We start from the raw sequence: 26463 nt of genomic DNA, 5'->3' as shown, positions 1-26463 counted from the left end.
GCCAAGGGTACATCACATCTAGACTTGGAATCTTTGTGACTATGGACATACAACCTCTATAAAACTGTTTCCTCACCTATAATTTGGGGAAAATAATAACCAAAGGCACAAATGAGATAATGTATGCAAAGCATTTTGCAACATTAAAGCATTATATTCACGTCTGTTATTATGAAAATGGGTATATTGACATTTGTATTACAAATCATGGCAGGGGTGTTGTGGGAAAAGTGGTAAACCTTAAAGTGTTTATGTAAATATGAGTTGTCATTGAAAGTTAACTATCATATGAAGATTATTATGGAAAACAAAGACCATAATTACTTGGTTTGCTCCATGGGATTCTATCTCCTCTACCCATCTCACAGCTAATTCCTTTTCTTTGGTTTCCAAACTATTTGTATTTAGAATGGCAGGGCATTTGTATCTGTATTACATAAGCTATTAAAAAAAAATAAATCCAAGAAATACAACTTCTCAGACTTTCTGCTAAAGAATTCCAGAATGCAACCCCAGGGAAATCTCTGAGATTCTCTTAACGGAGATATTTGGTACCTCTTCCTTAGCAATCCGCATGTCATCGGTAACATTGGAAAACACGGTAGGCTCAATGAAAAAGCCCTTTCGGCCTAGTCCTTTGCCACCACATTCCAGCTTGGCCCCCTCTGCCACACCACTCTGGATGAGCTCAAGGATCTTGTTGTACTGTTTCTTGTCGATCTACAAAAAGAAATGAGCTTGTCCACATAAATAAGAAAGCCTGCTATGAAGATGGAAATGAGTGAATGAGTATGCTATCAATCAGTTGACAAGTATGTATTAAGCACCTTCTATGTGCTAAACACTACACTGGATTCTAGAGAAACAAAGACAGAAATGAAACAGTCCCAACACTCAAATAGCATATATTCTATTGAGGAAATGTGTGTTGTGTACATTTGTGTGTATGTATGTGTGTATGTATATGTGTGCATACATTTATCTACACGTGTGTTAATATGCATACACAGGTGGCATGTGTGTATATGTGTGTATGTCTCTATATACATGTATGTGATATACGTGTGTGTGTGTGTATGTACGTGTGTGTGTATGTATGTGTATAGTAAGGGTTATCACTCAGGCAGTACAATCCTGAAGTGAATTTGAAATATCTATTCCTTAGTCTCACAAGTGTCCCCAGAGTCTTTATCCCCAGGAAGAGTATAATAAAAGTGATAGGTTATCATCTACATTTTGGTCATGTGTTAATGAGTTCTATAAGCTGTGTGTTTTGAGCATTTCTTTTTCTTTGGAAGGAATTTGAAAAGAATTTGGAAAGAATAAATAGCTGCCTTGTGCCTGATATTTACTACTTTGTACACTGAATAAGATCCCTAGAAAGAATCCTGTTTACCCCTTTTGGGGAGACCCTTCACAACTCAAATCTGTGTTTTATTTAGGAGCTCATCCTTAATTCACAGGTGGAAGCATAATGACAGAGAAAAAGAACCTAAACCGCCCTAATTGGGGTTTGGGTCTCCCAGAAGTGGATCTGAGTACATTCGGACCTAAAGCTAGGACCCCTTTGTGGGAGGGGAGATCAGGGCTATAATAAAAGTAAATGTAACCAAAATAAATGCAAAGGGTTTTTTGGGGAGGGATGAGAGGTATTGGCAGCTGGAGGATCAGGAAAGGCATCCTGTGGAAATTTCCTTCATTTGTACTTTTTTAAGTCCCTGGCTTTATGTCTAGGGACTGAGGGACTGTACGGCCTTGAAAATAATGACCACCAGAAACATCCCTTATAATCATAGGCAGTGTAGGGAGGCACACTGCTTGGCTGAAAGGTGGCTAACTCACCCACTTAGATTATTTACATGAAGAATAAGAAATCATAATCAAATCGATCATATGGAAAGCACGCTGCTTGTTAAAGTGGCCAAAGACTTATAAAATGTTTTGTAAGTTAAAGTGCAATTTAACTATGTTCTATTAGTGTTGTAGTTATCAAGGTATTCTTGTTCTGTGTGTATGAATAGGGCTTCTGTGGGGGGTAGTATGCTTTTAAATTGTAATTTTTATTGAAAAAAAAAACAAATATACAACTTGGAAAGGGCATGTTTTCTTTAAGTCCCTACAATATCTAGAGGGGAAAGTGTGGAATGTTCACTTTTAAAGACTCATCGCTAATCAACATCATCAGTTGAAGCTGGTTCTTATAAGATGACTGATCATTTATCATAACAGTTCAGATAAAAGCCTTCTTTCACTTGAGGGACCCCCCCACTTTTTTCTTCTTTGTTTTGGCTTGAATTGCCCTGATAAATGCCTGGATCTCCATTTCCCTTTGGCAGTAAATACATAGTCTATCTGCCCAGACCTAAAGCGACATTGGTCCTCATTAGTTTTCGTGGGAGAACCGGCCCACGTGTTCTCATAGCTACTTCTTGATCTTCTCTAAAACCAGATCTCCATTTGGCAGCACAAGAGAGATCACAGCAAAGAATGTAACTCCACTCCCTAAAAAGGACATTTACTCTTTTCTCCACCTTTCTTCTCTCCCACTCCCTTTTGAAGGAATCATTTTAGATGGCAGACATCAGAGAGGAACGTTGAGGAACTCAATGTAAGAAGCAGGTTCATGTCTTGCCTCTGATCCCCGCTGGCTATGTGACTCTGGGCAACTCTCTAAAGGTTGCATAGAATGTGCAGACCTTCAGTGGTAGAGGGTATTCTCCTTATCAGCAAAATCTCAGGTCCAGTCCCTATACCTATCCCTTTCTATAAAATGCTATCACATTCTCTACATTGCAGTATGCCTACCAACACATGCCAGCCATGACTCATTTAACATTTACCTTCTGTGGGGCTGCATAGAGCCTCAGCACTCAGACAATGTTTAGGCTGGAGGGACTATATGCTTAGAGAACCATTCCATTCCAATGCGGGATGGAATGAATTCTCCCAACCCGATATAAATCTACTAAGTATTATCCCCTATATTTCAAGGATTTGAACACCTTCCTATTCACTCCTCTTTGCTAGACACTGAGCCAGGTACTCTTGTAGGCCTAAGCAATGCTTCCAAACCTAACTAGTCCTCAGTACTCTTAAGCAATTCCTAACCCTTGCCTAAATGGTTGAAGATAATTAGAAGGAATGATGCCCTTGGTTTTATCAGAAGCAAAAACAGTGTTGAAGAAATTGCCAGAAATGAAAGGCTATGCAAAAGCTAATTTGAAAAGGAAAATCTCCTCCATGGCGGAATTTCCAGTTACATGCATGAAAACAAGCAAAGTTCTTTGTATGTTTGTAGGGAGGGAGGAAATAAAGAAAAAGAGACCTAACATCAAGAGCCCTCCTTAGAGTCTACAGAGCCTCTGTGTAGGTACCTAAGTAAAGAAATGAAAGATTTCTTATTACTTACCTGAGGTCCTTGTTCAGTGGTCGGGTCAAAAGGACTCCCAACTATTCGCCTCTTGGCACGCTCCACACTTCTTCGAACAAACTCCTCATAGATGGACTCTTCCACAAAAATGCGGGATCCCGCTGTACAGCACTGACCTTGGTTGAAGAATACACCCTGGTGGGCCTGCTCCACAGCATAGTCCACTGCAAGATGAAAAGTCACCAATTTTTCTGTTTTGTTATCATCTACTATGTTCCCCACTAGTGAAGCCAACACCTGTGCCTTTTCCCCAAAGCGCCCAATGCAATGTTATACATGAGAGAAATGGGCAGGAAAGGCAACTAAGGTCAGAAGTCAATGGTATTGGTGTTTGGTGCCCAAGTGGAATCAGGGGTGGCTTTTTTATATTCAATGGGAAAAGGAAAGAGAATATGCCCTTCACTTTCTGATAAACATGTGTCATATAATGCCATTCATAATAATGATACTTTTGTCCTTTTTCATTCCTCATGTCTTAACTGCTAAAAGAATAATGATATCAAACTTTCTATTAAATGGATGATACATCCCTCTGATAGATGGAATAATTAAAACAGAAGGTGAACTTTTAACTAGTTAAGGGACAAACTGGGAGGTTAAACAGCTGGATTTTCTGATGAAATCAAGTAAGCAAAGATGTGCTAAGTGCTTATATGTGCCAGACACTGGATACAAGAAGCAGTAGATTACAGTGAAGAGTTAGAGTCAGAAAGATTCAGGCTTAAATTCTGCCCCTAGACACTTATTAGTCACACAAACCTGGACAAGTCAATTAACCTTACTGAGCCTCAATTTCATCATTTAGGAAACGAGAGGGTTGGACCTGATGGCCTTCCAGGTCCCTTCCAGCCGATGGCATGTAAATGTTTAACAACTGTCTCTCTAGGAAAAAAATGCATGCACAATGCTTTTAAATATAATCTGCATTAATATTTTCTCCATCACTTTCTTAAGTCTAGAAATGAACCAAACAATAAATCAAGACCCAGTTCGCAGCATTTGTCGATTTCTAGGGTGTAAATGTTTACAATGAAAATATAACAATCGACTCTCACAAGCCAGTTTGAGTGGGTATTAGCAAGCCCTAGCTTCTAGCTTTAAATCTGTGATCCTAGGACTGTATCAGTTACAAAATCACCAACTCACTGGTAAACTGAAAATTTTTTTTTAAAATGGGGCTACCATGTGAAAAAAGGATTCAATTTGTTCTCGGTTCCAGAGAATAGAACTAGGAATATTAGTAGAAGTTGAAAAAAGGCAGATTTTGGCTTCGAAATAAATGAAAAGTTTCCCCCAACAGTTAGGGCTGCCTAAAAGATCGGGCCACCTCAGGAGTTGGGGAACACCTCATCACTAACTGTGGGACTTCAAGAGGAAGCTCAGGGACCGCCTGTTGGAGATTCTGTCAAGGGGACTCATTCTAATACATGTAAAAATACATGGTGTATATAGTCCCTTCCAACTCTGAGGAGGTACAAAGATGAAATGGGGAATCTCCTTTCCTGGAGAGGCTTAGAAAACAAGGTAGGGCTCTCGGTGATCTAGGATGGTTTAAATGTCATGATTCAGAGGCAAGAGGCTTCACTTGATCATTTATCAAAGTTCCTATGACAGTGAGTTGCAGAGAATCAGTTGTATCCGATTTAATTGTATCCATACAGACATGCCTGAAGCATATTTGGAAATGTATTTTTCTGCTACATCTGTTCCTTTCCCTCAAATCACATTGTATCACCTTCAGTACTACTTGTTGGGCTTCCTAAATGGTCTCTCTGTCAGTGGTCTTTTCCTCCTCATTAGACTGTGAGCCCTTTGAGGGCAGGATGTATTCTTTTGCCCCTTTTTGTATCCTCAGCACCTAGCACGGTAACTGGCACCTAGTAGGTTCTTAAGACATGTTTACTGATTGACCAACTGACCTTCTATAATCTACCCCTGATAGAATCATAGATTTAGAGCCTCCTGGCTTTATTCAAGTTTCAGTTCAAAACCTACCTTCTGTGAGAAGCCTTTCTAATCTCCTCCCCTGGCTTTCCCCTTCCTGTACACTGATAGTGCCTAATCTCAGAGATTTCCTCTCATTTACACTACGTACATCTTACATGTACACAATGGTATGTTGTCTCCCTCATTAAAAACATGAGCTTCTTGATGACAAGTAGTGTTTTTGCCTCTCTTTGTATCCCCAACATTTAGCACAGTGCCTGGCATATAGTCGTTGCTTAATAAATGCTTAATGAATCGACTCAGGGATCACCTCCTTCTTCTGTGATTCCCCTTCCCTGATAGTGCTCTCTATCTCTGCAAAAGTTCATAGATTTAGACCTAGAAGGGATATCAGAGGTCATCTAGTTCAACCCCTTCATTTTACAGATGAGGAAATTGAGTCTTATTTTGGAAGCAAGTGACTACCCCATGGCCACACAGTTAGTAAATGTCAGAAGCAGACTCCAAGTTTTGCTGACCATAGCCAGAACTCCCAAGAGCCCCCATCATGCTTTTATTTTCATTATACTAATCTGTATACATGTGGTATAGAGCATTAACTCTGTTAGGGAAGGAACTGTTTTGTTTCTGTCTTTGTATCCGCAGAACCTAGAACAGTGAGTGGTCTGTGTCAGGTAGATACTTAATGAGTAGTTACTGAATTGAATCTGCTGTGGGAAGATTATAATATCATGATTTAGAGACATAGGAATCCATGGGTAGATGGAGATGCCTAGAAAGAGTAAAGGAAGGGAAGATAGGTGGTGTAGTGGATAGAATACCAGCCCTGGAGTCAGGAAGACCTGAGTTCAAATCCAGCCTCAGACACTTACTAGCTGTGTGACCCTGGGCAAGTCATTTAACCCTGTTTGATGAAAGAGAGAGACACAGAAAGAGAGACAGAGAGAGAAGGGGCAGAAGGGAGAGAGAAGAATTGCAAGGCAAGTAAAATGAAGACTTTTTAATCCACCAACAAGCATTTTATAAACCATTCAATACTTTTTTAAGGCAAAGGAACAATGGAGTAAAAAGCTGAAAATAGTTTTACTTAGTAGATGTATGAAATAAAGAAAAAAAATTGGAATTCAGAATTTGAAATAAATCAAAATGTATTTCAGTGCCTCTATTGGGTAATTTTTATACCATGGACAGTGTGGCAGAGTGAATAGAGTTGACTGAAGAGCTAGGTTCAAGTCCCACCTCTAACATAGATTAGCTATGAGAGCTTGGATCAGTCACCTAAATTTCTCAGTGCCCTAGGACATTTTATAAGGCCATGCATTGCAGAGAATGTGCTGACCTGCATTGCTAGAGGAAGTTTCCTCATCTGAGACTTCTCTACACCTATGAGATCACAGGTCCATCTCCTATCCCTTATTTTATGGTTTGGGGAATTAATGCCTGGGAAGATACCATGGCCCAACAGATCAGGATCACCCAACAAGTTAAGGGCACTAGGATCTAGGTCTCCTGGCTCCCAACCCAGGGTCTTTTCCACTGTACTGTGGTAGTCTAGCCCCACCTACTCCACAACCTCTCTTCAATCCTATCCTGCAACTCATAGGATTGCGAGGCGTTATTAATGTATCCCTAGGATTAAAGACAGCCTCTTTTCGTTCACCTGTTAATTCATAACGGTTCTCTCCTCTACCTACAATATAAAATAATTTTCTTCCCAAGACAACTGGAATCCAACTAAGTGTGCTTAGCTCCAGGCTCTTAGTAGCTTTTTTAAAATATAGATTTAAAAAAAGAAGGGGAGAGGAGAGAAAAAGAGAGGAAAGATGAGAGGAAGGAGGGGAAGAGAGGGGAGAGGAGAGAAGAGGAAGGGAGATGGGAGGGGAGAAGAAAAGAGGAGAGGACTGGAGAGGAGAGAAGAGGAGAAGACAGAAGAAGAAAGGAGAAGATGAGAAAGAAGAGGAGAGGAGGGGAGGAGAGAGGAGAGGAGAAGAGAGGAGAGGAGAGGAGAGCACAGGAGAGGAGAGCACAGGAGAGGAGAACACAGGAGAGGAGAGCACAGGAGAGGAGAGGGAGCCTATATGTAACTGTCCTGGGAAACGTGTAAGATCTGCAGATGACTTACAATCAGCATCTGCAAAAATAATATTGGGACTCTTCCCTCCAAGCTCCAGAGTTACTCTCTTCAAATTACTCCTTCCAGCTGCTTCTTGGATCAGTTTTCCAACCTGAAAGGAAAGGAAACAGAGAAAGGTTTAACATTAGAGAGTTAGCAGCCACAGCCTGCTATGGACAGCAGTAGGCTGTAGCAGTAAGTAATTGTGTATGGAAGAATTATTGGTAGAATAATACAGAGATAGCTCACAGAGCCTTGCCCAGAAGAAGACAGTAGACAAGATACTAAACTTGTCAAGGAAGGATGAGGTTTTTTAGGTCTTTAAGGTCTGCTGAAATATCTCAAAGGATTGTTTTACAGGAAATGAATGAACAGGAAAAGGAGAGGAGGGAAAGAGGTTCTAATCTAGTACCATGAACACTGAGTAATCTTCTCTCCAAGTAACTGGCATGCACTCCATGGCCCAAATTAGCACAGTGAGATTTCCAAACTTGGATCATGGCCTTGGTATTCAGATTTTGGCCTTTAAAGAAAGCCAAACTGCTCTCTATTTTATATCAAAAGCAACTACATGTCCAACTACAGATGGATGTAAAATACACTATTCAAGTGTTCTTTTAAAAATGACAGGTATTACAATAAACTAATGAAAAAGACAGCAAAATGCTGTGTAATTAAAATGGGCAAACCTAGACCCAGAGAAGGAATGAGAAAATGAACTTTTCCTTGGGGGTTGGGAGCAGGGGAATACTATGGTGTACAATGTTGCAGAAACAGTCATAAGGTCCCCAAGAAAATTGGTCTTGGCCTCCTTGATGGTCCTCTCACAAGACACTCCATCTCCCCACTTCATGAATATTTACTTGCTTTCCCCCATGCTTGGAATGCTCTCCCTCCTCGTCTTTGCCCCCTGGCTTTCCTGGCTTCCTTCTTGTCCCAGCTAAAATCCCACCATCTATAAAATCCCACCTCCCTTGATGCTAATGCCTTCCCTCTGAAGTTATCTGCAATATATCATATAGATAGAAAGGTATCTTGTTTGTACATAGTTGTTTGCATGCTGTCTCTCCCATCTGACCATAAGCCCCATAAGAGCAAGAACTGGTTTTTGTTTGTTTGTTTTTTCTTTTTATCCACAACATTTAGCACAGTGTCTGGCACACAGCAAATGATTAATAAATTCTTATTGACTAATCACTAAAAGGGAAGGCTTACGGGTTGGGGGGGAAAGAGTTTGGAAAGGAGGTATAATCAGAAATGAATGGACATAAAAATAAAAGACATCAACAAAACTTATTTTTTAAAGTCAAGTATTAAGATGTGATTCCTTTAATATAATCTTAGGACTGGAAAGTGGTTATCAAATGTAGCTCCTGACTCTAGGTAGGACTGCTTAAAAGCACTCTACTCTGGGGCTACTTTTAATATTAAACTAAGGTGTCCCTAAAGTCTGGACACATAGGAAATCTCATTAACATCTCCTTAACCGTTTCACTGTGTTGTTCAGCAACTTCATTTTCTGGCGTATGCTAAAGGAGAAGGTGAATGAAAATGAAAATGAAAATCACAGATGCGACACACTTAATTGAACGCATAAAGAATGAATGTGTTAAAACTGACGGCAACATGGAGTTATTGCATCGAGTTCACGTGACTCTTCCAAAGTGCATCAACCTTTGCACCACAAATGATGGAAACCATATTGAAGATGTTATTTGTTAATATTCCGATTAAATAAAATGTGGCTGAAAATTTCATTCATTTCATTTCTTGAAAATATGCATTTTTTTGCCTATGTGTCCAGACTTTAGGAATACCCTGTATAGTCCTATTCTACTTATCCAGAATCTGACCCAAGTAACTGGAACTGGATTTGAAGGTGAGAGTTAGCAAAAGGATACCCATAAATTTCAAATAAAGTTTGAATGAGTGCTGTGCTTGGTCAGGTCAGTGATCAAAAGCCTGGAAAAATGGAGTGTTTCAGGTACTGGGGAGCAAAAGACGGGAGAATCAAGAAAGAATGAAAACATAAAAGAGTTGGTGGGGGGGGGAACTCAGAGAAAGGGAGGCAAATGGACAGAGCAACAAAGAGAAATGGGTAGAGGTAAACTAAGGCAAACAAAGGCAGTGTGTCAGTCAACTAGTATTTATTAAGCACTTACTGTATGCCAAGCATCGTGCTAAAACTGGCAGTTCAAAGAAACGCAAAAAGGAAGTTCCAGCTCTCAAGGTACACCCCCTCTAATGGGGGGAGACAACATGCAAACAACTATGTACAGGCAATTTATACAAAGGAAAACTTGGGAGTGTCTGAAGGGAAAGAATTCAGAAGATTTGGGTTCTGTGGTTTACTTTGCTATTTGCTCTCTTAAGTGGAATAATGCATGTAAAGTGTTTTACAAACTTCAATACACTATATGAATGGCAGCTGCTGTTATGACTTATGTGACCTTGAATATGTTGCTTAACTTCTATGGACTTCAATTACATTATCTACAAAATGAAGAGGCTGGAAATCATCTCCTTTTCTGCTCTAAATCCTATGATGGTATGTGGGGTACTAGATGAGGGCAGAGAAGATAAACCATGCTATCATGTCAATCAGTCAGAAAGTATTTACATGTCTAGCATTGTTACAACAGGGCTTCCAAAATAGTAGTATTGTAAGGAGAGGAAGAGATGGGGGGAGTGAGAGAGGGAGGGAGGGAGGAAGGGAAGGAGGGAGAAGAAGGAGGAGGAGAAGGAGGAGGAGGAGGAGGAGGAAGAGAAGAAGGAGAAGAAAAAGGAGAAGGAGGAGGAGGAGAAGAAAGAAGAGGAGGAGGAGGAAGAAGAGGAGGAGGAGAAAAGAGGGGAAGAAAGTGTTAGTAGTAGTAGTAGTAAAAGAAGAAGAACTAGAAGAACCAGAAGAACAAGAGAGGATTGTGCTAACATTAAAAGATAAACAGATGACAGCACATCTTAAAGAGAGAAAGAAGAATATGATGCTATAGTACCATGTTGGCTTGTCTACCTTACATACTATTAAGGCTCAGAACCTTTACTAATTCTGATCCAAATAAAGCTGTCCAGTATTAACTATTCTGCATATACCTAAATCAAAAAAATTTCCAATCGATAAATCTCTCATCAAACATTTAATAAGAGCCACTACAATCCAGGCATTGTCTGGGTCATAGGGATGTTAAGACAAAAATTAGTAGTTTCTGTCTTCAAGACAGAAAGCAGAATATTCTATTGGGGGAGACATGAAGTACCTGCAGGTACAAATACAACCCAAACTACACAAAAGAGAATGAGAAAAGGGCAAAGGACTGTTAATGGTAATAGTAGTAATAATAGCTAGCATTTTATTATGGGCCAGGCACCATGCTAAACACTTTACAATTATTATCTCATTTGCTCCTCGCAATAACTCTGGAAAGTAGGTGCTATCATTATCCCCATTTTACAGATGAGGAAACTGAGGCAAACAGGGTCAAGTGACTTGCTCAGGGTCACCCAGCTACTAAGTGTCTGAGGCCAAATTTGAACTCAGGAGGATGGGTCTTCTTGACTCCATGCCCAGCACTCTATCTACTGCACCATATAGCTTCCTGCAAAAAAATACTAAAAATACTATATGTCATATGGGATGGCTCTCTTGAAATAATAATGGTGGCATAAGACAGGGAAGGGGCATCCTTGCTCATTGAAAGATGGCACTTCTAAAGAAAGAGATTGGGGGGAGCTGGAGTCAATTTCAGGACAGCTGTAAGTAAAGTGAATGAGTGAATAGCAGAAAATTCTCACCCCTGGAAAGTTAATGAGGATGCTCCAGTCCTCTAGACAGATTTTTCTTCCCCTAAATAGTGCTCCCCTTATCTCTTCTGCCTTGCTACGAACTCCTTTCAAAGTCAGTGCTGCTGCCCAGGAAGGGACCTCCTGACAGCAAAGATATCAGTGGGCACGTGTGCCAAGAGAAAGGAGAATATGCATAAGTGGGGGAGAAGGGGAATCTAGCCCTTCTGCTTTGCAGCTACAGAACCATCTGGTGACGGATTATACTGGATGAAGGCTATAACACTCATTAAAAGGGGGAAAGACACGGAAGGGCAATTAGAAGGACACTAAGGACTCGATTCCATGCCAGCTGGAACTGGGAGTCAAAGACAGCCCTATCAGCTGTGAATGCCAGCCATTCTGAGGAGCTTCAGTCTCCCAGGCTCTCTGTGTGTGCTGAAGGCCAGTGGTCAGAGCTGGGAAGTGACTTTATGGTTCAGGTAGAAAGAAAGACCAAGCCTATTCTCAAACACCTTTCTTCAGCCTTCAGTGCAGGGACCTGCCATGCTTCACACCCTGTCCAGTCATTCACCCCAGATGCTGTCTTTCCACCATTCGATCAATCAACAAGTATTACTAGGCACTTACTGTATGCTTCACACTGGGATAGTTGATGGGAATACAAGTGTAAAGAAAAGAACAATGCCTACTCACATGGAGCTTTCATTCTAATGGAGAAACAAGTACAATCTGTGTGTGTGTGTGTGTGTGTGAGTACACACATGTACATATATATACACACACATACACACATATGCATATATACGTATTGTGTATGTGTATATGTATTTGTTTAGTTACAAAATAAAAATATATCTGTATATATCCACTTCATATTTTTGCTATATACATACATATATGACTACATGTTGTGCTATATATATATATATATATATATGTATATATATAGCAAAAATAAAGTAAATATGCATATATACATATATGGCAATATGTTATGCTATACATACTTATATAGCTAAAATGTAAAGTGAATAATATATAGGTGGAAAAAAACGAAATGAACCGACAGAGTGAAGTAAACAGAATCTGTGTGCGTGTGTGTGTGTGTGTGTGTGCGCTACACACACAGAAAGCAACTACAACAAAAGTAAATATAACAAAATTATAAAGATCAAACGGGACTCAGAATGAAGGGATATGAGAAGACCAATCTACGTCTTCATGGAGGTGGGAGGTCCACTGGTGTTACACATTGCACATGTTTTCAGGTTCTTTCAGCATATAGATCAGTACTGCTCATTTTTTCCCCTCTGTAAAAAAATACCATTTGTCATATGGAATGACTCTGGGAGGGGGAGAGGGAGGGATATTTACCATAACTGTGGTGATTAAAGGAACAGAAAATATCAATAAAAACTTATTTTTTTTAAAAAAAAAGAAAAATACAAATATATACAGAGTAGTTAAACACAAGGGAGTCTGGGAGGGTGGGCACTAGCAGTTTGGGAGATCAAGAAAGGCAGAACATGGTGCATGAGCTGCATTTTAGGCATATGCATCCTTTGATACATCTGGTCCTTATAGGTAGAACCACAAGATTTATTTCTTCCATTATTTGAAGTCTTTAGAATACTAAGGAATGTTGATAACAAAGATGTAGAAAAAGTTCATAAAATAGCCAATCGAAATATCTATTTTTGAGTTTAAAATGTATCAAAAATGTTTGTTGTCACTCCTGGTTCTACTGGAGTTAAAGGGACAGAGGGATGCCATGAGGTGGAGGTATGGTGGGAGGGGACCCCAGGAAGGGCAGCTGGCCAAGGCAATGGCACAGACTCAAGATGGAATGTGGTGTGTCATGAGCAGGGAGAAGGCCAGTTTGACTAGATCAAAGAATGCCACCCACCCTGTACCTCCCTCACCCTGCCCCTTCTACTTATGGTTCTGGGGAACTTAAATCATTGCTTCTAGAAAGGGCTCATCAATCAAAACTTGCCGCACCATCCTCGTTACTTTCTAGACCAAAATACACTTCCCTGGCTTCCCTGGCTGCCACTTCTCCCCATTAGAGTGCAAGTATCTTGAGGGCAGGAACTGCTTCATTTTTTTATTGTATCCCCAGCAGTTAGCACAATAGTTAGCACATACTAACTAAGAATGTTTTTATTCATTACAGACCAAGGCCTCACCTCAAAAATGATCAGTATCCCTTATTATTGTCAAATGATTTTATGCATCTGAATATCTAAGGTAGCTAGGTGGTAAAATGGAGAGTATGCAAGGACCTAAAACAATTCCAAAGAATTCATGATGGAAAATGCTATCCACATCCAGAGAAAGAACTATGGAGTCTGAATGCAGACTATTTTCTTTTTTGTTTTGTTTTGATTTGATTTGTCATTCTTTGTCATGGTTTCCCCCATTTACTATAATTTTTCTATGCAACACGACTAATGTGAAAATGTGTTTAATAGGAATGTATGTGTACAGCCCATATCAGACTGCATACAGTCTTGGGGAGGGAGGGGGAGAAAATTAAAAACTTATGGAAATGAATGTTTAAAACTAATACTAAATTAATTAATTAAAAAAAGCATAGAGTGATGGACTGGGAGTCAGGAAGACCTAAATTCAAATCCTGCCTGTGCAACCCTGGACAAGTCACTTCACTTACATCTGCCTCGGTTCTCTGACCTGTAAATTGGGGATAGTAATAGCACCTACCTCCCAGGAATGCTGTGAGGATAAAATGAGATCATATTTATAAAGCATTTTGCATACCTTAAAGCACTGAAAGCTAGCTGTTATTATTATCTGCACCTGGAAGTCTTGCTATAATATCAAACTCAACATTATTCAATACTGAACCCTTCAAAATTTTGCTCCAGCCTACCTTTCTAGTCCAATTTCATGACTCCTTTTCATGCACTCAACAGTCCAATTTAGATTCCTACCCCAGCTGCCCCCACTCCTCTGCCCCCACCAACCATTCTCTTTTCCCAGCATTCATAATACCAAAGATTTAGAGCTGAGAGGAATCTTGAAAACCTCTGACCCCTGTCTTTTCATTACTACAAAAATGGAAACTGAGACTCAAAGAGGTCAAAATAAAGATTAACACAATAAAAAATACGATATAATATATATGTCAATTTGTAGTTTTCTAACTCAATTTGTGACCCTGCAGAGATCCATTTCTATATGAATTAGACACTACTGAGCCACACATTCCTTCCAGTCACCAAGGCTTAAAATCTTCAGTTAAAACCTCTTTTGTCTTTGATCTTCCAACTCTTTCACCTGCAATGTCCAATTAGTTGCCGAGTCCTTTCAATTTCATTTCTACAATATCTTTCACATTTGTCTCTTCCTCTATACACACCTTACTTCCTATCTGGATTTCTGTAGCAATCCCCTAAGTGGTCTCTCTGTTTCCAATCTTTCCTCTCTTTTATATGTCTTTCAAATATACTTAAAAAATAATCTTCCCAAGGCACATGGCTGATCTTATTACACCAGCACACATAAACATTCAGGATCTTTCTATGGTCTCTAGAAAAAAAATAAAGCTTTGCTTGTTTGTTAAACTAAGGCCTGCCCTCTATAGTATGACTCCAACTTGTCATTACAGCCTTAGTGCGTTCTACTTTGCAGGCAAATTGGACTGTCAAGTGTATGAGGAAGAGTCATGAAATTGGACTAGAAAGATAGGCTGGAGCCAAATTTGAAGGTTTTAAATCTCTAACAGAGGCATTTGTATTTCATAGAGGCAACATGAAAACTTATTGAGACCCAGGGAACCGACAAGGTCAGACCTACACTTAAGAAATACCAGAGACTAGATATAGAGACACTGACTAGGAGACTCTTGTAGCAGTCCAGGAGAGAGGTAATGAGGGCCTGAATCTGAGTGATTGTGATTTGAGTAGAGAAAAGGAGATGGTTGGGAAGGATGTTAAGAGGTAGAACGGAAACGATTTATTAACTGATTGGGGGTGGGGGTGAGGAGGAGGAAGAATTTATTAAGTATCTACTATGTGCTAGAAGTTCAAATCCAGTCTCAGACACGTTACGAGCTGTGTGACCTGGACAAGTCACTTAATCTCTGTCTGCCTCAGTTTTCCTCATCTCTAAAATGAGCTAGAGGAGGAAATGGCAAACCACTCCAGTATCTTGGTCAAGAAAACCCAAATGGGGTGATGACTAAACAATAAAAAATGTGTCAGAAACTATGCTAAGTACTTACAAATATTATCTCATTTGATTCTCACAGGACAATAGCCCGGAAAGGTAGGTGCTATTTCTGTCTATATTTTACATTTGTCCAAGGGCACATAGGTAATAAGTGCCTGAGGCAATATTTGAACTCAGGTCTCCACTACTCCAGGCCCAGTGATCTAGCTACTGTAGCACCTAGCTACTATGGGAATGAATGAGAAAAAAAGAATCAAGTAAGCCTTCTAGATAGGCTATAACATCCTGGCATTTAAAAATAAAATTTTATTTTATTATTTTAAAAATATATATTATTTATTACATAATATGTAATATAATAGTAATTATTTCATTATTATATTTTGTCTTCAGTCCTAAGAAAGCCAGATGCTAGGGAAAAATAGTCTAGTGCAGTGTTTTGTATACAGTAGGTACTTAAGAAATGCTTACTGTTCATTATGTTAATTTTAAATTTTTCTTTCGATTGCTGCCTGGCATTCATTTAGGCCACTGTTTGATTTCCATTATAAACTGATTTATTTTAGGCATTGGAAATGTAGGCCAGGACTTATTTGTGGCTGTAATAGCTATGCAAAAAGCTTGCTCAGCTCCTGTTAATCAGAGAGCGGAGGATAATACCAAAGGACAATTTTTCCTGGCTCAGTGTTCTTGGAAGCTGACTTTTTAGTAAACATTGTGGGGGCAAATTTCTAGGTGAATAATGCAATCATTTTTAGAAAGCTATATGGCAACATAAAACTAGGACTATCAATCTATTTATATCCTAGGACCCAGTGATCCTACTATTATAAATATAACTTGAAGATGATATTAAAAGGGGAGGAGGACCTATCAGTACAAAAATATTCCTAACTACTATGCTCAACACCAAAAAAAAGAAAGAACTCACATGCCCAATGATTAGTGAATTACTGGACAAATAACTATTTTGGAGTTATTGGTTTATAATATTTTAAAAATAATATTTATTGAAAAATTTGTTTTTATTGATGGTTAATGAGTGTAGACTAAAATACATTTTTGAAAATAATAGCTCGTGTGTCCAAATTTCGAAAGCAAATTCTAGCTCCAATCTAAGAGAAATTATGGATGGGCAAGTCATTACATTCTAAAGTGTTCCCAGGAAGCCTTGACCAATTCAGGCCATTCCCAGTCTACATGACACTTTGTAGATTTGTCTAGTTCCAGGAATACTTTAAGGTTCAAGTGTGCTAGTGAGTAATTGGGAGAAATGCTGTAGTCTGACTGGTCTTAATGTCCTACATGAGAATCAATATAGGACCCAGGGTCAGGCCAAGTCCCAGGTTGTCTTCTGGTTCTTAACACCAGATATGGATTAGAACTGAACCAACTTTTGTGGATAAAGGGATGAGGTACCATGAGCCTAACCATGGGGCTCCAAGTTTCCAGATCAGAAGGTCAAGGCATTCTTGGGAAAATATATCATCATCCATAAATTTTTGCTGCTCGGGGCAAAAGAGGGAGGTGAATGGTCCAAGACTCAACTGACCCCAGAATTTCCTGTCATCTATCATGCCAGGAGGGGGGAAAGACATGTTCAAAGGGGCTTAATTGAAACCCCAAAGCTTATGATTTTTTCAAGGAAAAAGTCATCTTTCAAAAAATGGAAAAACAGTCCAACTGAGAACAGAAAAACAAAAAATAAAAGGATGGCAGATCAGATGGAAACTAGAAAATAGTTTTAAAAATTGCCAAAAAGCAAGTTGAGGAGTGCTTTGCAAAGGATTCCAAAACTAATAAGAGATTCTTTAAAAAACACCAAAGTAAGGAAGCTATCTAGACAATAAGCATGGTCCTTTGATGATCCTGGTGCCAAAACTATGATCTGAAGTGAAAGCAAGAGAGAAACAAATTGGGAGGCAATCCAATGACAAATAAACAGAGTTGGATTTAAAGTCAGTGGATCTGGGTTTGAATCCTGTCTCTGCCCTTTATTTCTTCCGTAGTCTTAAGCAAATCACATAATCTCTCTTGTCTTCATCTATAAAATGTGAGGACTGGGTTAGATAACACCCAACATCCCTTCCTATATCCTTTATACTATGCCATAGCATAATTATTCATTGAACTCAGGTCATGCCCATCAACCCAGTACTGTTAATGAGCTAAAGACTAGAAGCATTATCTAGACCAGAGGCAAGAATTAAGTAGGGGGACTGACAAAAAAGCCAGACTTTGAAGCTGGAAGAAGAGAAAGTTTGTTCCTGGCCTTGGAAGATAGCTAATGTAATTCTCCAGGCCCACTGGTATCTCTTGATGAGGTCATGTGGCTGCTTAGCCCAGGAACAAGAGGTAAAGAAGTTGATTTTCATCAAGGAGAGAACTCTTTGGGGATAGGGAAGTGCCAGTTTGAATCATTTCGTCAGAGGGAACAAAAAATGGGGACAGGATACCCCTGTAAGCTGAGTTAGTCAATCTAATCCAGCACTGGACTGTAACTACCTTAGGATAAGACATCTATGCCCCATAAACTCATTCTTACAACAAGAATTCTCGCACTCTCTAATTCACAAGATAGTAGCTGTTGGGAAGAAAGTGCTTTGTAAGTCATAAAGCACTATATAGTGCTTTATGTTAGTTGTTATTGTTACCCTTTCATTTTACCCTTAGTGGCCTAGTAAAGCAACTTTTGAAGGATCCCAAATTTGCCTCAGCTGAACTAAGAGCAAAAGGGATTTTTCTTTGGACCTAAACTGATGGTTAGGGGATCCAAGTGTCCATGGAGGTCAAGTGTGGTAGTGGGGGCAATAGCTGTACCCTTCCCCATGTCTTTCTTCATTGCCCCATCTCTAAGGACAAATCTAGAAGGCTGGAACCATCAGACAAGTGGGAATTCAGGACAGAAAGTGATAAGACACCTGTTATTCTTGTACTCTTCCTGCTTGGGCAATTCCCTGATATTGCGGGATCGGGAAATTCATCATGATTAGGGAATTGGATTATAGACAAGAGCACAAAGGGTGAAGACAAATGGACACTTCCCTAAGTGGAGAAGTGTAATAATGGGGGTTCCCCAGTCATCATTTTTAGGATAGGTCATCTTTAATTGCTTTCTAAAAAGTTTAAATGGAGGGATAAATTGTGATATGTCTAAGTAAATTATTCTATGTAGATAAAAGCTAAGCCAATGGGGAAAAAAGGAAGGAATAATCAACAAACCCAGTTAATGAGTTGCTTGTTTGTGTTTTTTAATGGCAAGATGAACTTCAACTATGAGCAGACAGACTGGCTTATCTTCCTATTTTAAAGCCATATGACCTCAGAGAGAGATGCCATCCATCTTCCCTGGAGAATAATATTAGCTCCCTCTCATGGCCAAACACTTTTTCTTCCCATCTCAAAAGGAATAAAGATGGTAGCTAAACTTCTGAGCTCACAGTTATGGTTCATGAAAGGGCTTTGGGTGTCACTAGAGATAGCATAAGACCCTGGAAGGATATGCTACTACCAAAAAAGACCAGAAAATGTTGGGCATCAAAAAGGAAAGTGAAGACAAAGAAGAAAACCTTATTTTACCATCATAGAAAATTATGGTCTACTGAAACCTATACTACAATGTGAGGTTGGGATGCTACGGCTATATGTGTATGTGTATGTATATTTGTACATATATATACTTTAGTATATATCTCTATGTATATGTATATATGATATACCCACACATAGATACAGAGATAGATACATAGGTAGATACATAGATACATAAAGAGAAGAACTGAAGATGGTCTAGTGAAAGGTAACTAAACTGTAGAGGTTATTTTACAAAGAAAGGATGAAAATATGAGGACCCTTTGGTTTGGTCTAAGCCTACAAAATCATGAATGATGTGAATAAAGTAAATGGGTTGGTTCAATAAATTTAATAATAGAATGAGCATTCACCCTTCAATTCAACTGGATTCAATTCATTAATTATTTGTCTAATGCCTACTAGGTGCCTAGCTTTGTGCAAAAAATTGAGCAATGAGAGGCTTGGGGTAAATAAAAAAACTACTGATAACACAACAAGCAATTAAATTTATGGAACACATCACTCTAAGAGATGTATTCGGTCATTTTTCAGTCTTGTCCAATTCTTTGTGTCTCCATTTGGAGTTTTCTTGGCAAAGATACTGGAGTAGTTTGCCATTTCCTTCTCCAGCTCATTTTACAAATGAGGGAATTGAAGCAAACAGGATTCAATGACTTGCCCAGAGTCACACAGTGTCTGAGGCCAAATCTGAACTCAGGAAGATGAGTCTTACTGACTCCAGGCCTGGTACTCTATCCACTGTGCCATCTAGCTGCCCTAAGAAACATATAGGCCAAAAAAGAAAAAAAAATAGAGTCTCAAGATGGGTTTCATATAAATTCATGGGTAAAATGGTATAATGGTTGCACTATTTAAGAAAAGGAATCTATTTGAAGGTACATTCTTATTCTTTGAGGAAATTCTTCCAGAAGATTCTAGGAAATTAATCAAAGAGAACACCTGCTTCCTTCCTCAACTTGTCACTTGATCTCTACATGATACTGGGCCTGTACCAAGGGTCTCACCCAATATGGAGCCATCTCCAACCAAGTGCTTGTATTCTCTCTACTCTGGCGGAGCAGAGTGGCCTCTGGCAATGGCCCCACAGCTGCAATGAATTGTGAAAGAAACCGACCTTTTCTAGACTCCCCCAGTTCCCACACAGAGCTCGTTATGAAGGAATAAGTGATAGCGTTCCTATCATGTGGCCTCTTTACTTTGCACTCCCTGCAGAGTCTCTCAACAGTATCTGTGCACCCCTAGGAGGCGAGGGAGATGAGCTGGGGGCACCCCCACGCATAATGGAACTGGGCTGATTCTCAGCAGGAATGTTGGCATCGGCTAACGCTGACTCCCATCCTTGTTTTGAATAGGCGGCAAGATTGATATCAGGAGTATCCCAGCATAAGCCCTGATATGCCCTTACCCTGTACAGTGCAATCTGGAGAGATGTAATTTGGGCCTTCTCAAAGAAAATAATTTGTTATGTTAAACAATAGAGACTCAGAAAAGCTTTTCATGACTCCTCTATTCAAAGTATTTGCTCACGGAACAACATTTCCAAAACTGATTGCAATTTTCTGTTTTATTAATTAGTTAATTGCCCAGGTTTGGGGAAGGTTCCTTTTCAGGACTATCCAGCTTTCTTAGAGAAAAGGAAATCACCAGTAGGAATCTAAACAGGAGGGGCTATACTGGCTGAAATACAGAGGTACAGATTCACTGGTTGGCCCACGCATTGCAACATACCTTCATTTCTGAGACTCACACAAAAAAAGACTAATTAATTCTCCCCCTCTACTCTTCTTCTCTCTTTGTCTCCCTCCTTATTTTTCATTTTTTGTGCTTCTTGGTTTTGGCTGTGCCTGGAGAGAAGATGTCAAAAATCCTCATAATGGATGGTTCTTGTCATACTGAAATGATCAGGAGTAAGCTACAGACCAAGACAATATGCCTCATTCAGATTCCCACTAGGATGTAGCAGAAACAAGAGAGTTAGGAAAGATAAATGAATCTTAGTTTTCTAGGGGTTACCTGAAATCTCAAACCTTTTTTTGGATAATTGGAGACACTGAGACAAACTAGTTGCATATTAGAGATACTATAGATATACTTCATTTCTCAAAGAATCAAAGACTATCTGAAGAGAATATTTAGATTGGCCTCTGGGATGTAGGCAAGGTGAGCCTCAATCATCTTTATACTAAAGATGCTTATCTTCAATTATAGCCTTATAGGCTTGGGGATTCTATGACTTCCTCCAGTTTCCTGACATCATTATCATTAGGAATTTCTTTATATCTAATCTTTTGCTGGAACTCCAACCCATTTCCTTAGGTTCTCTCTTCTATGGAGACAGAAAACAACTAATCAGTAAATAGTGTCCTTAAAAATAATCCTCTGGATAACAGTTATTTAACTGTCTTTCAGCCTTCTCTTTTTTCCTGGCCTGAATAACCCTGACTGTTTTAATCATTCCTTATGTGTTATATTTTTGAAAGTACTTGCTAATTTTGGCTCCTTTTCTTTAGACTTTCTCCTAGATACTAAGCCACTATCCTAAGGGTTTGCTTTAATTATTACAATGCATTATCCATAGACTCTTGACAGAACAACTGGGCCCAATGATAATGGCAATTCAGAATCCTGCTTTATATACTTGGTCATACCTAGGTCACAGAATTCTATTTTAATAGCATGGACAGCTAGGTGGCTCAGTGGATAGTGCACTAGGCTTGGAATGAGGAAGACTCATCTCCGTGAGTTCAAATCTAGTCTCAGATACTTACTATGTTTCCCTGGACAAGTCTCTTAACCCTGTTTGCCTCAATTTCCTCATCTGTAAAATGAGCTGGAGAAGGAAGTAGCAAACCACTCCAGTATCCTCACCAAGAAAACCCCAAATGGGGTCACAAATAGTTGGACCTGACTGAGCAATAACAAATCCTAATAGCTTAATGCCCTCAAGGAACCTGAGAGCAGGTACTGTCCCATTTTTGTATCCTGGCAGATAGTAGGCACTCAATAAACATTTGTTGATTGATTATTCCTTCTTCCTATTCCAGGCCCAAATTCAAAATTCCAGTTTCCTAATATCAAAAACAAATATAATCACTCAAACTGAGAAAATTAAATGCCCACACATGTGAGCATTTAGTACGGGACCCACCCTTGGTAGCAGACAGTCAGTGCATCCTGAGTCTGACTGCTGAGGAGAGCTTGTGGCCTCTTCTTTAATTCAGTACAGTGACAGAGAGATCCAACCCAAGGAGCAAGGACTATGCCTTACACTTCTTTTGAATGCCTTCAATACTTAGCGTAAAGTTGATAAAGCAATATCTAAATGTACTTGTTGAATGTGAATATAAATATGGAGGAAGAAAATAATCTGGTAGTTCAAAGTCCTCACCTCCAAAAACTTTGTCAACATCAAAGTGGCTATCTCACACTCAAACTCTGTGGAACTCACAAATAAGCCGAGAAGACATCTAATATAACACACTGGAGAGAAACACACTTTCCAGTAAAGAAAATGTGAAGACATATATAAACCTGAAATTTCCCTTGTATATAAGGAGAAGAAGTTAACATACAACAGAGCTGACACAACTCATTATTCAGGCAGTAGACATACTGTCTATATCATGCGATGTGACATTCATCTCACTTAGAAAATGAAAGGAGAACCCCGGCTGAGTAAATCAGAATCAGTGGTAATACAGCTGTTAGGTACAAACATTTGTTTGGCATGAATCAATCTGGACTCTCCTGTAGTGTGCTTTGATGGTCTCTCTACTATCTTGTTGACCAATGATGAGATCATGGTTTGTTAATCTAACTGAATAAAGAAAACACTCCACCAAGCAGAATGCAGGCCGCTCCTTGAAGTTGTTTGTTGACTTTGTGTTTACAGCAGGCCTTTCATAACCATTTATTAAATATTTATTTTCACTGCTTGCGCATTTAACTGCATGAAGAAGGAAATTAATCCTATCTTTAATCAGAGTGACTCTGCTTACTTTTTTAATGGGGCTAGGGCTTTAAGATGGAAGCCAGCCATCACAAATAATGCTTCATCTTGGTGAGTGTTCCAGATACTGGATGTGAAATAAAAAATCCTCATCTCTTCATTTCAGCCATAGGTTGGAGCTGTGCAAAATTCAGAATTTAAAGGTCAAGATTCATTTTGGAAGAATCTATTAGCTGCATTTCCACAAACAAACAAGCCCCCCCCCCATCCCTCCCCCACACATGCACACTCACAAATGTAAACTGGTAAAGGGCAGGTAGGTGGTGTAGTGGACAGAGTGCCAGGCCTAGAGTCAGGAAGACCTGAGTTCAAATCCACCCCCAGACACTATCTGTGTGACCCTAGCAAGTCACTTAACCCTGTTTGCCTTGGTTTCCTCATCTGTAAAACGAGCTGGAGAAGGAAATGGCAAACCACTCCAAGAAAATCTCAAATGGGATCGTGAAGAATCAGACACAACTGAAATGACTGAACAACAAAAAAATGGTAAAACCATTGGTCTTCTATTACAGCAAAGGATAATAAACTCTTCCCAAGTTGGCTGCAACTCTATAAAAGACAGGTGTGAAAAATGGTCAGCGTAATTGATAAATATAAAATTTGGGTGAAGTTGTGGCCCTTTCTTTGATCCACATTCATTATCTCCTTCATGGCAGGGATAACTAGGAGTTTGGTCTTCTACTCCTCTCCCACATGTAAACTTTTGCCCCTGGGTATCCTATTGTCTGCTACTGATGCCAATACAAAGCTGGGACAAACCACAGAAGCTATGGGATCAGTGGGCCATCAAGTGAATTAACACATTCCAGGTGGAGGAAGACAATGAATTTGGAATCCAGCATCATAAAGACTTAGCTATGTTGTAAATAAACTGTTTCAGTGTCAGGAGCTTATTCATCAATAAAACAGAGATAACTGCCTCAGAGGGAACAATGGCTGGGGGTGGGGAATCACAATTTAAGAAAAGCTTTAATGAATAAAAACATATGTAGTCAAATTCAGGTGCTTCCTATAAAGGTCAACACTTCTAAAATTGTCCTGCACAAAATCAACTACTTGGTCTATGGCTGGAACTATTGGATCATAGATACGAGCTTAGAGGGGTCTCACAGCCCATCTAGACCAAGTTCCTCATTTTTCAGAGAAAATGGAAGCCCAGAGAAGTCAAACCACTTGTCCACCTTTACAGAGTAGTAAATAACAGGTCTAACATGTAAACCTAAGTCTTCTAACTTTAAACCCTTTCCACTGCAACATGCTACCTCTCCAGGCTCAGGCTATACTTTCCGACTGATGTCTTAAATAGATTTAATTATATATGCTTTTGGAAAAAAAAATCAAATTTGAACATGAATTGAATGGAAGCTCCTTGAAAGCAGGAGCAGGCTTTCATTTTGTCTCTATAGCCCCAACAGGAAGTATAGTGCCTAGCACATACGGTGGGGACTAGATAACAAAAACAATAAGCATTTAAGTGCTTACTATTTGTAGACACTGTACTGAGTGCTAAGGATAGGAAGAAAGCAAAAACAAGGTCTCTGCCCTCAGGGAGCTCACATTCTAATAGGATAGGGACTAGACTTGTGATTTCATTGGCATAAGGAATGCGAGGATGAGGACTTCCTTCTTGGCAATGAATACTCTTAGAGTGACTTGTCTAAGCAGTCACAAGAGCCAGCATGTGCCAGAGCTGCATAATCATTGCTATTTGAATTAGATTGGAAAGGAAAGAGAGTACTGAAGGCCCTATAGTTTAAAGCCTAACTTCACATAAACTTAAGCATGATACTAAATATAAGATCCCTGTTTTCACTGATGAGTTAAAGGTTAAATGACCTGCCCGAAGTCGCACAACTAACAAGTGCCAGTGGCAGGATTTGACAGCAAGTCACTTCCTCACTACACCAAGCTAGGAAGAGATTTTGAAGAAGTCCTAACTATTTGAGGTATCATATTTGGATGTATATTCATGAAGGAACCCTCACATAATCACATTGCAGATGTTTTAAACTCTATCCTATACTTGGAATAAAGAATTTCAAGGTTAGGAGGAACTTTAATTGTAAGCACTTTGAGGGAAAGGATTATATGGTTTTTCTTCTTTCTATAGCTAGTGCCTAACAAGGGCAGCTAGGTAAAACAGTGATAGAGTGCCAGGCCTGGAGTCAGGAGCTTCATGAGTTCAAATCCTACCTCAGACACTTATTAGCTGTGCGACCCTGAGCAAGTCACTTAACCCTGTTTGCCTCAGTTTCCTCAGCTGTAAAATGATCTGGAGAAGGAAATGGCAAACCACTACAGTTACTTTTACCAAGAAAACCCCAAATGGGGTCATGAAGAGTCAGACATGACTGAAATGACTTAACGACAACAAGGTACTTTACACATAGAAAATATTAAAAATTCGTTGAGTTTTAATTATGTAGTCCAGCATTAATTTTATAGAGAAGGCCACTGAGGGTCAGAGGGTAGAATACTCTAAGAGAATCTATCCTAAAGCTTTTCAGACTCTGACAAGATCTTCAAAAATGTATTTCTAAATATCGGTATCTCCTTTACATCATTTCAGCTTGAGTTCATAAATGGCTTAGCTTTTCTTTCATTTTGACTTTTTTTTTCTAAAATAAAGTTTCTTCCTTGTGATGCCAAAGGCTTAACCAAGGTGTAAAACATCAACTTGAGCTTTTAGGAATTTGTTTTAGACCCTTTTAATTTTGCCTGAAGATTTCTTAAATTTGACTGTCTATGGAAGCCTTTTGGTATTCAAAAGTTGCCAGGCTGTCTTTATATTCCCATGGGGGAGAAAAGAACTGTTTTTTTGTTTTGCTTTGTTTTGTTTTTGGAGAAGAGAGCTGATATCAATATAGCATGGAGTAATGGATGGAGAGCTGGGCTTGGTACAGAAAATCCAAGTCTGAGTTCTACCTCTACCACATACTGCTTGTGTCGCCCTGTTGCAAATCACTTAACCTCTCACCGTTCTCTCCAGAGGTGGCAAACTCAAGCTGCAGGCACTTCTGGACAGCAAAACTTGTTTGTGTATCCAGAACCAGATTAAAATGTAATTGGGAAATGTTTAACAAAATCAATGAAAATATAATACAACATACATAATGTTAATTTGTTGTTTTCTAAGTCAGCATGCTGCCTGCAGGGATCCATTTCTGCTTGAGTTTAGCATAAATATTCCAGGTCAGAGGTATCAAAAACAGAAGGTAGCACCCAGCACTTGCAAGAATAGCCAGAAGCAGATTAAAATATAATTGGGAAATACTTAACAAAATAAATTAATAATGAAAGAAATACATAAGCATGTGTGATTTTCTAAATCAATACATAGCCCACAGGGATCCTTGTTGTGATTTAGTGACCCTTCTGAAGACATTGCTTTAGGCA

The 26463-nt window shown here is 39.3% G+C and overlaps 1 protein-coding gene across 1 annotated transcript in view; it reads right to left on the bottom strand.

The window, feature by feature from the left end:
* ALDH1A2 (aldehyde dehydrogenase 1 family member A2) overlaps positions 1-26463 on the bottom strand; it is a 109726-nt gene that overhangs the window by 13936 nt on the left and 69327 nt on the right. Inside the window, exons 8-10 of the mRNA XM_036735295.1 lie at positions 7500-7602; positions 3410-3594; positions 556-720 (exon numbers count right to left, since the gene is read on the bottom strand). Of these exons, the coding sequence (XP_036591190.1) occupies positions 556-720; positions 3410-3594; positions 7500-7602 (453 nt within the window). The remainder of the gene's footprint in view (positions 1-555; positions 721-3409; positions 3595-7499; positions 7603-26463) is intronic.

Source organism: Trichosurus vulpecula, chromosome 8, assembly GCF_011100635.1.
Source record: "Trichosurus vulpecula isolate mTriVul1 chromosome 8, mTriVul1.pri, whole genome shotgun sequence".
In the NCBI taxonomy this organism is placed as follows: domain Eukaryota; kingdom Metazoa; phylum Chordata; class Mammalia; order Diprotodontia; family Phalangeridae; genus Trichosurus; species Trichosurus vulpecula.
This window is presented reverse-complemented; position numbering and strand designations above follow the sequence as displayed.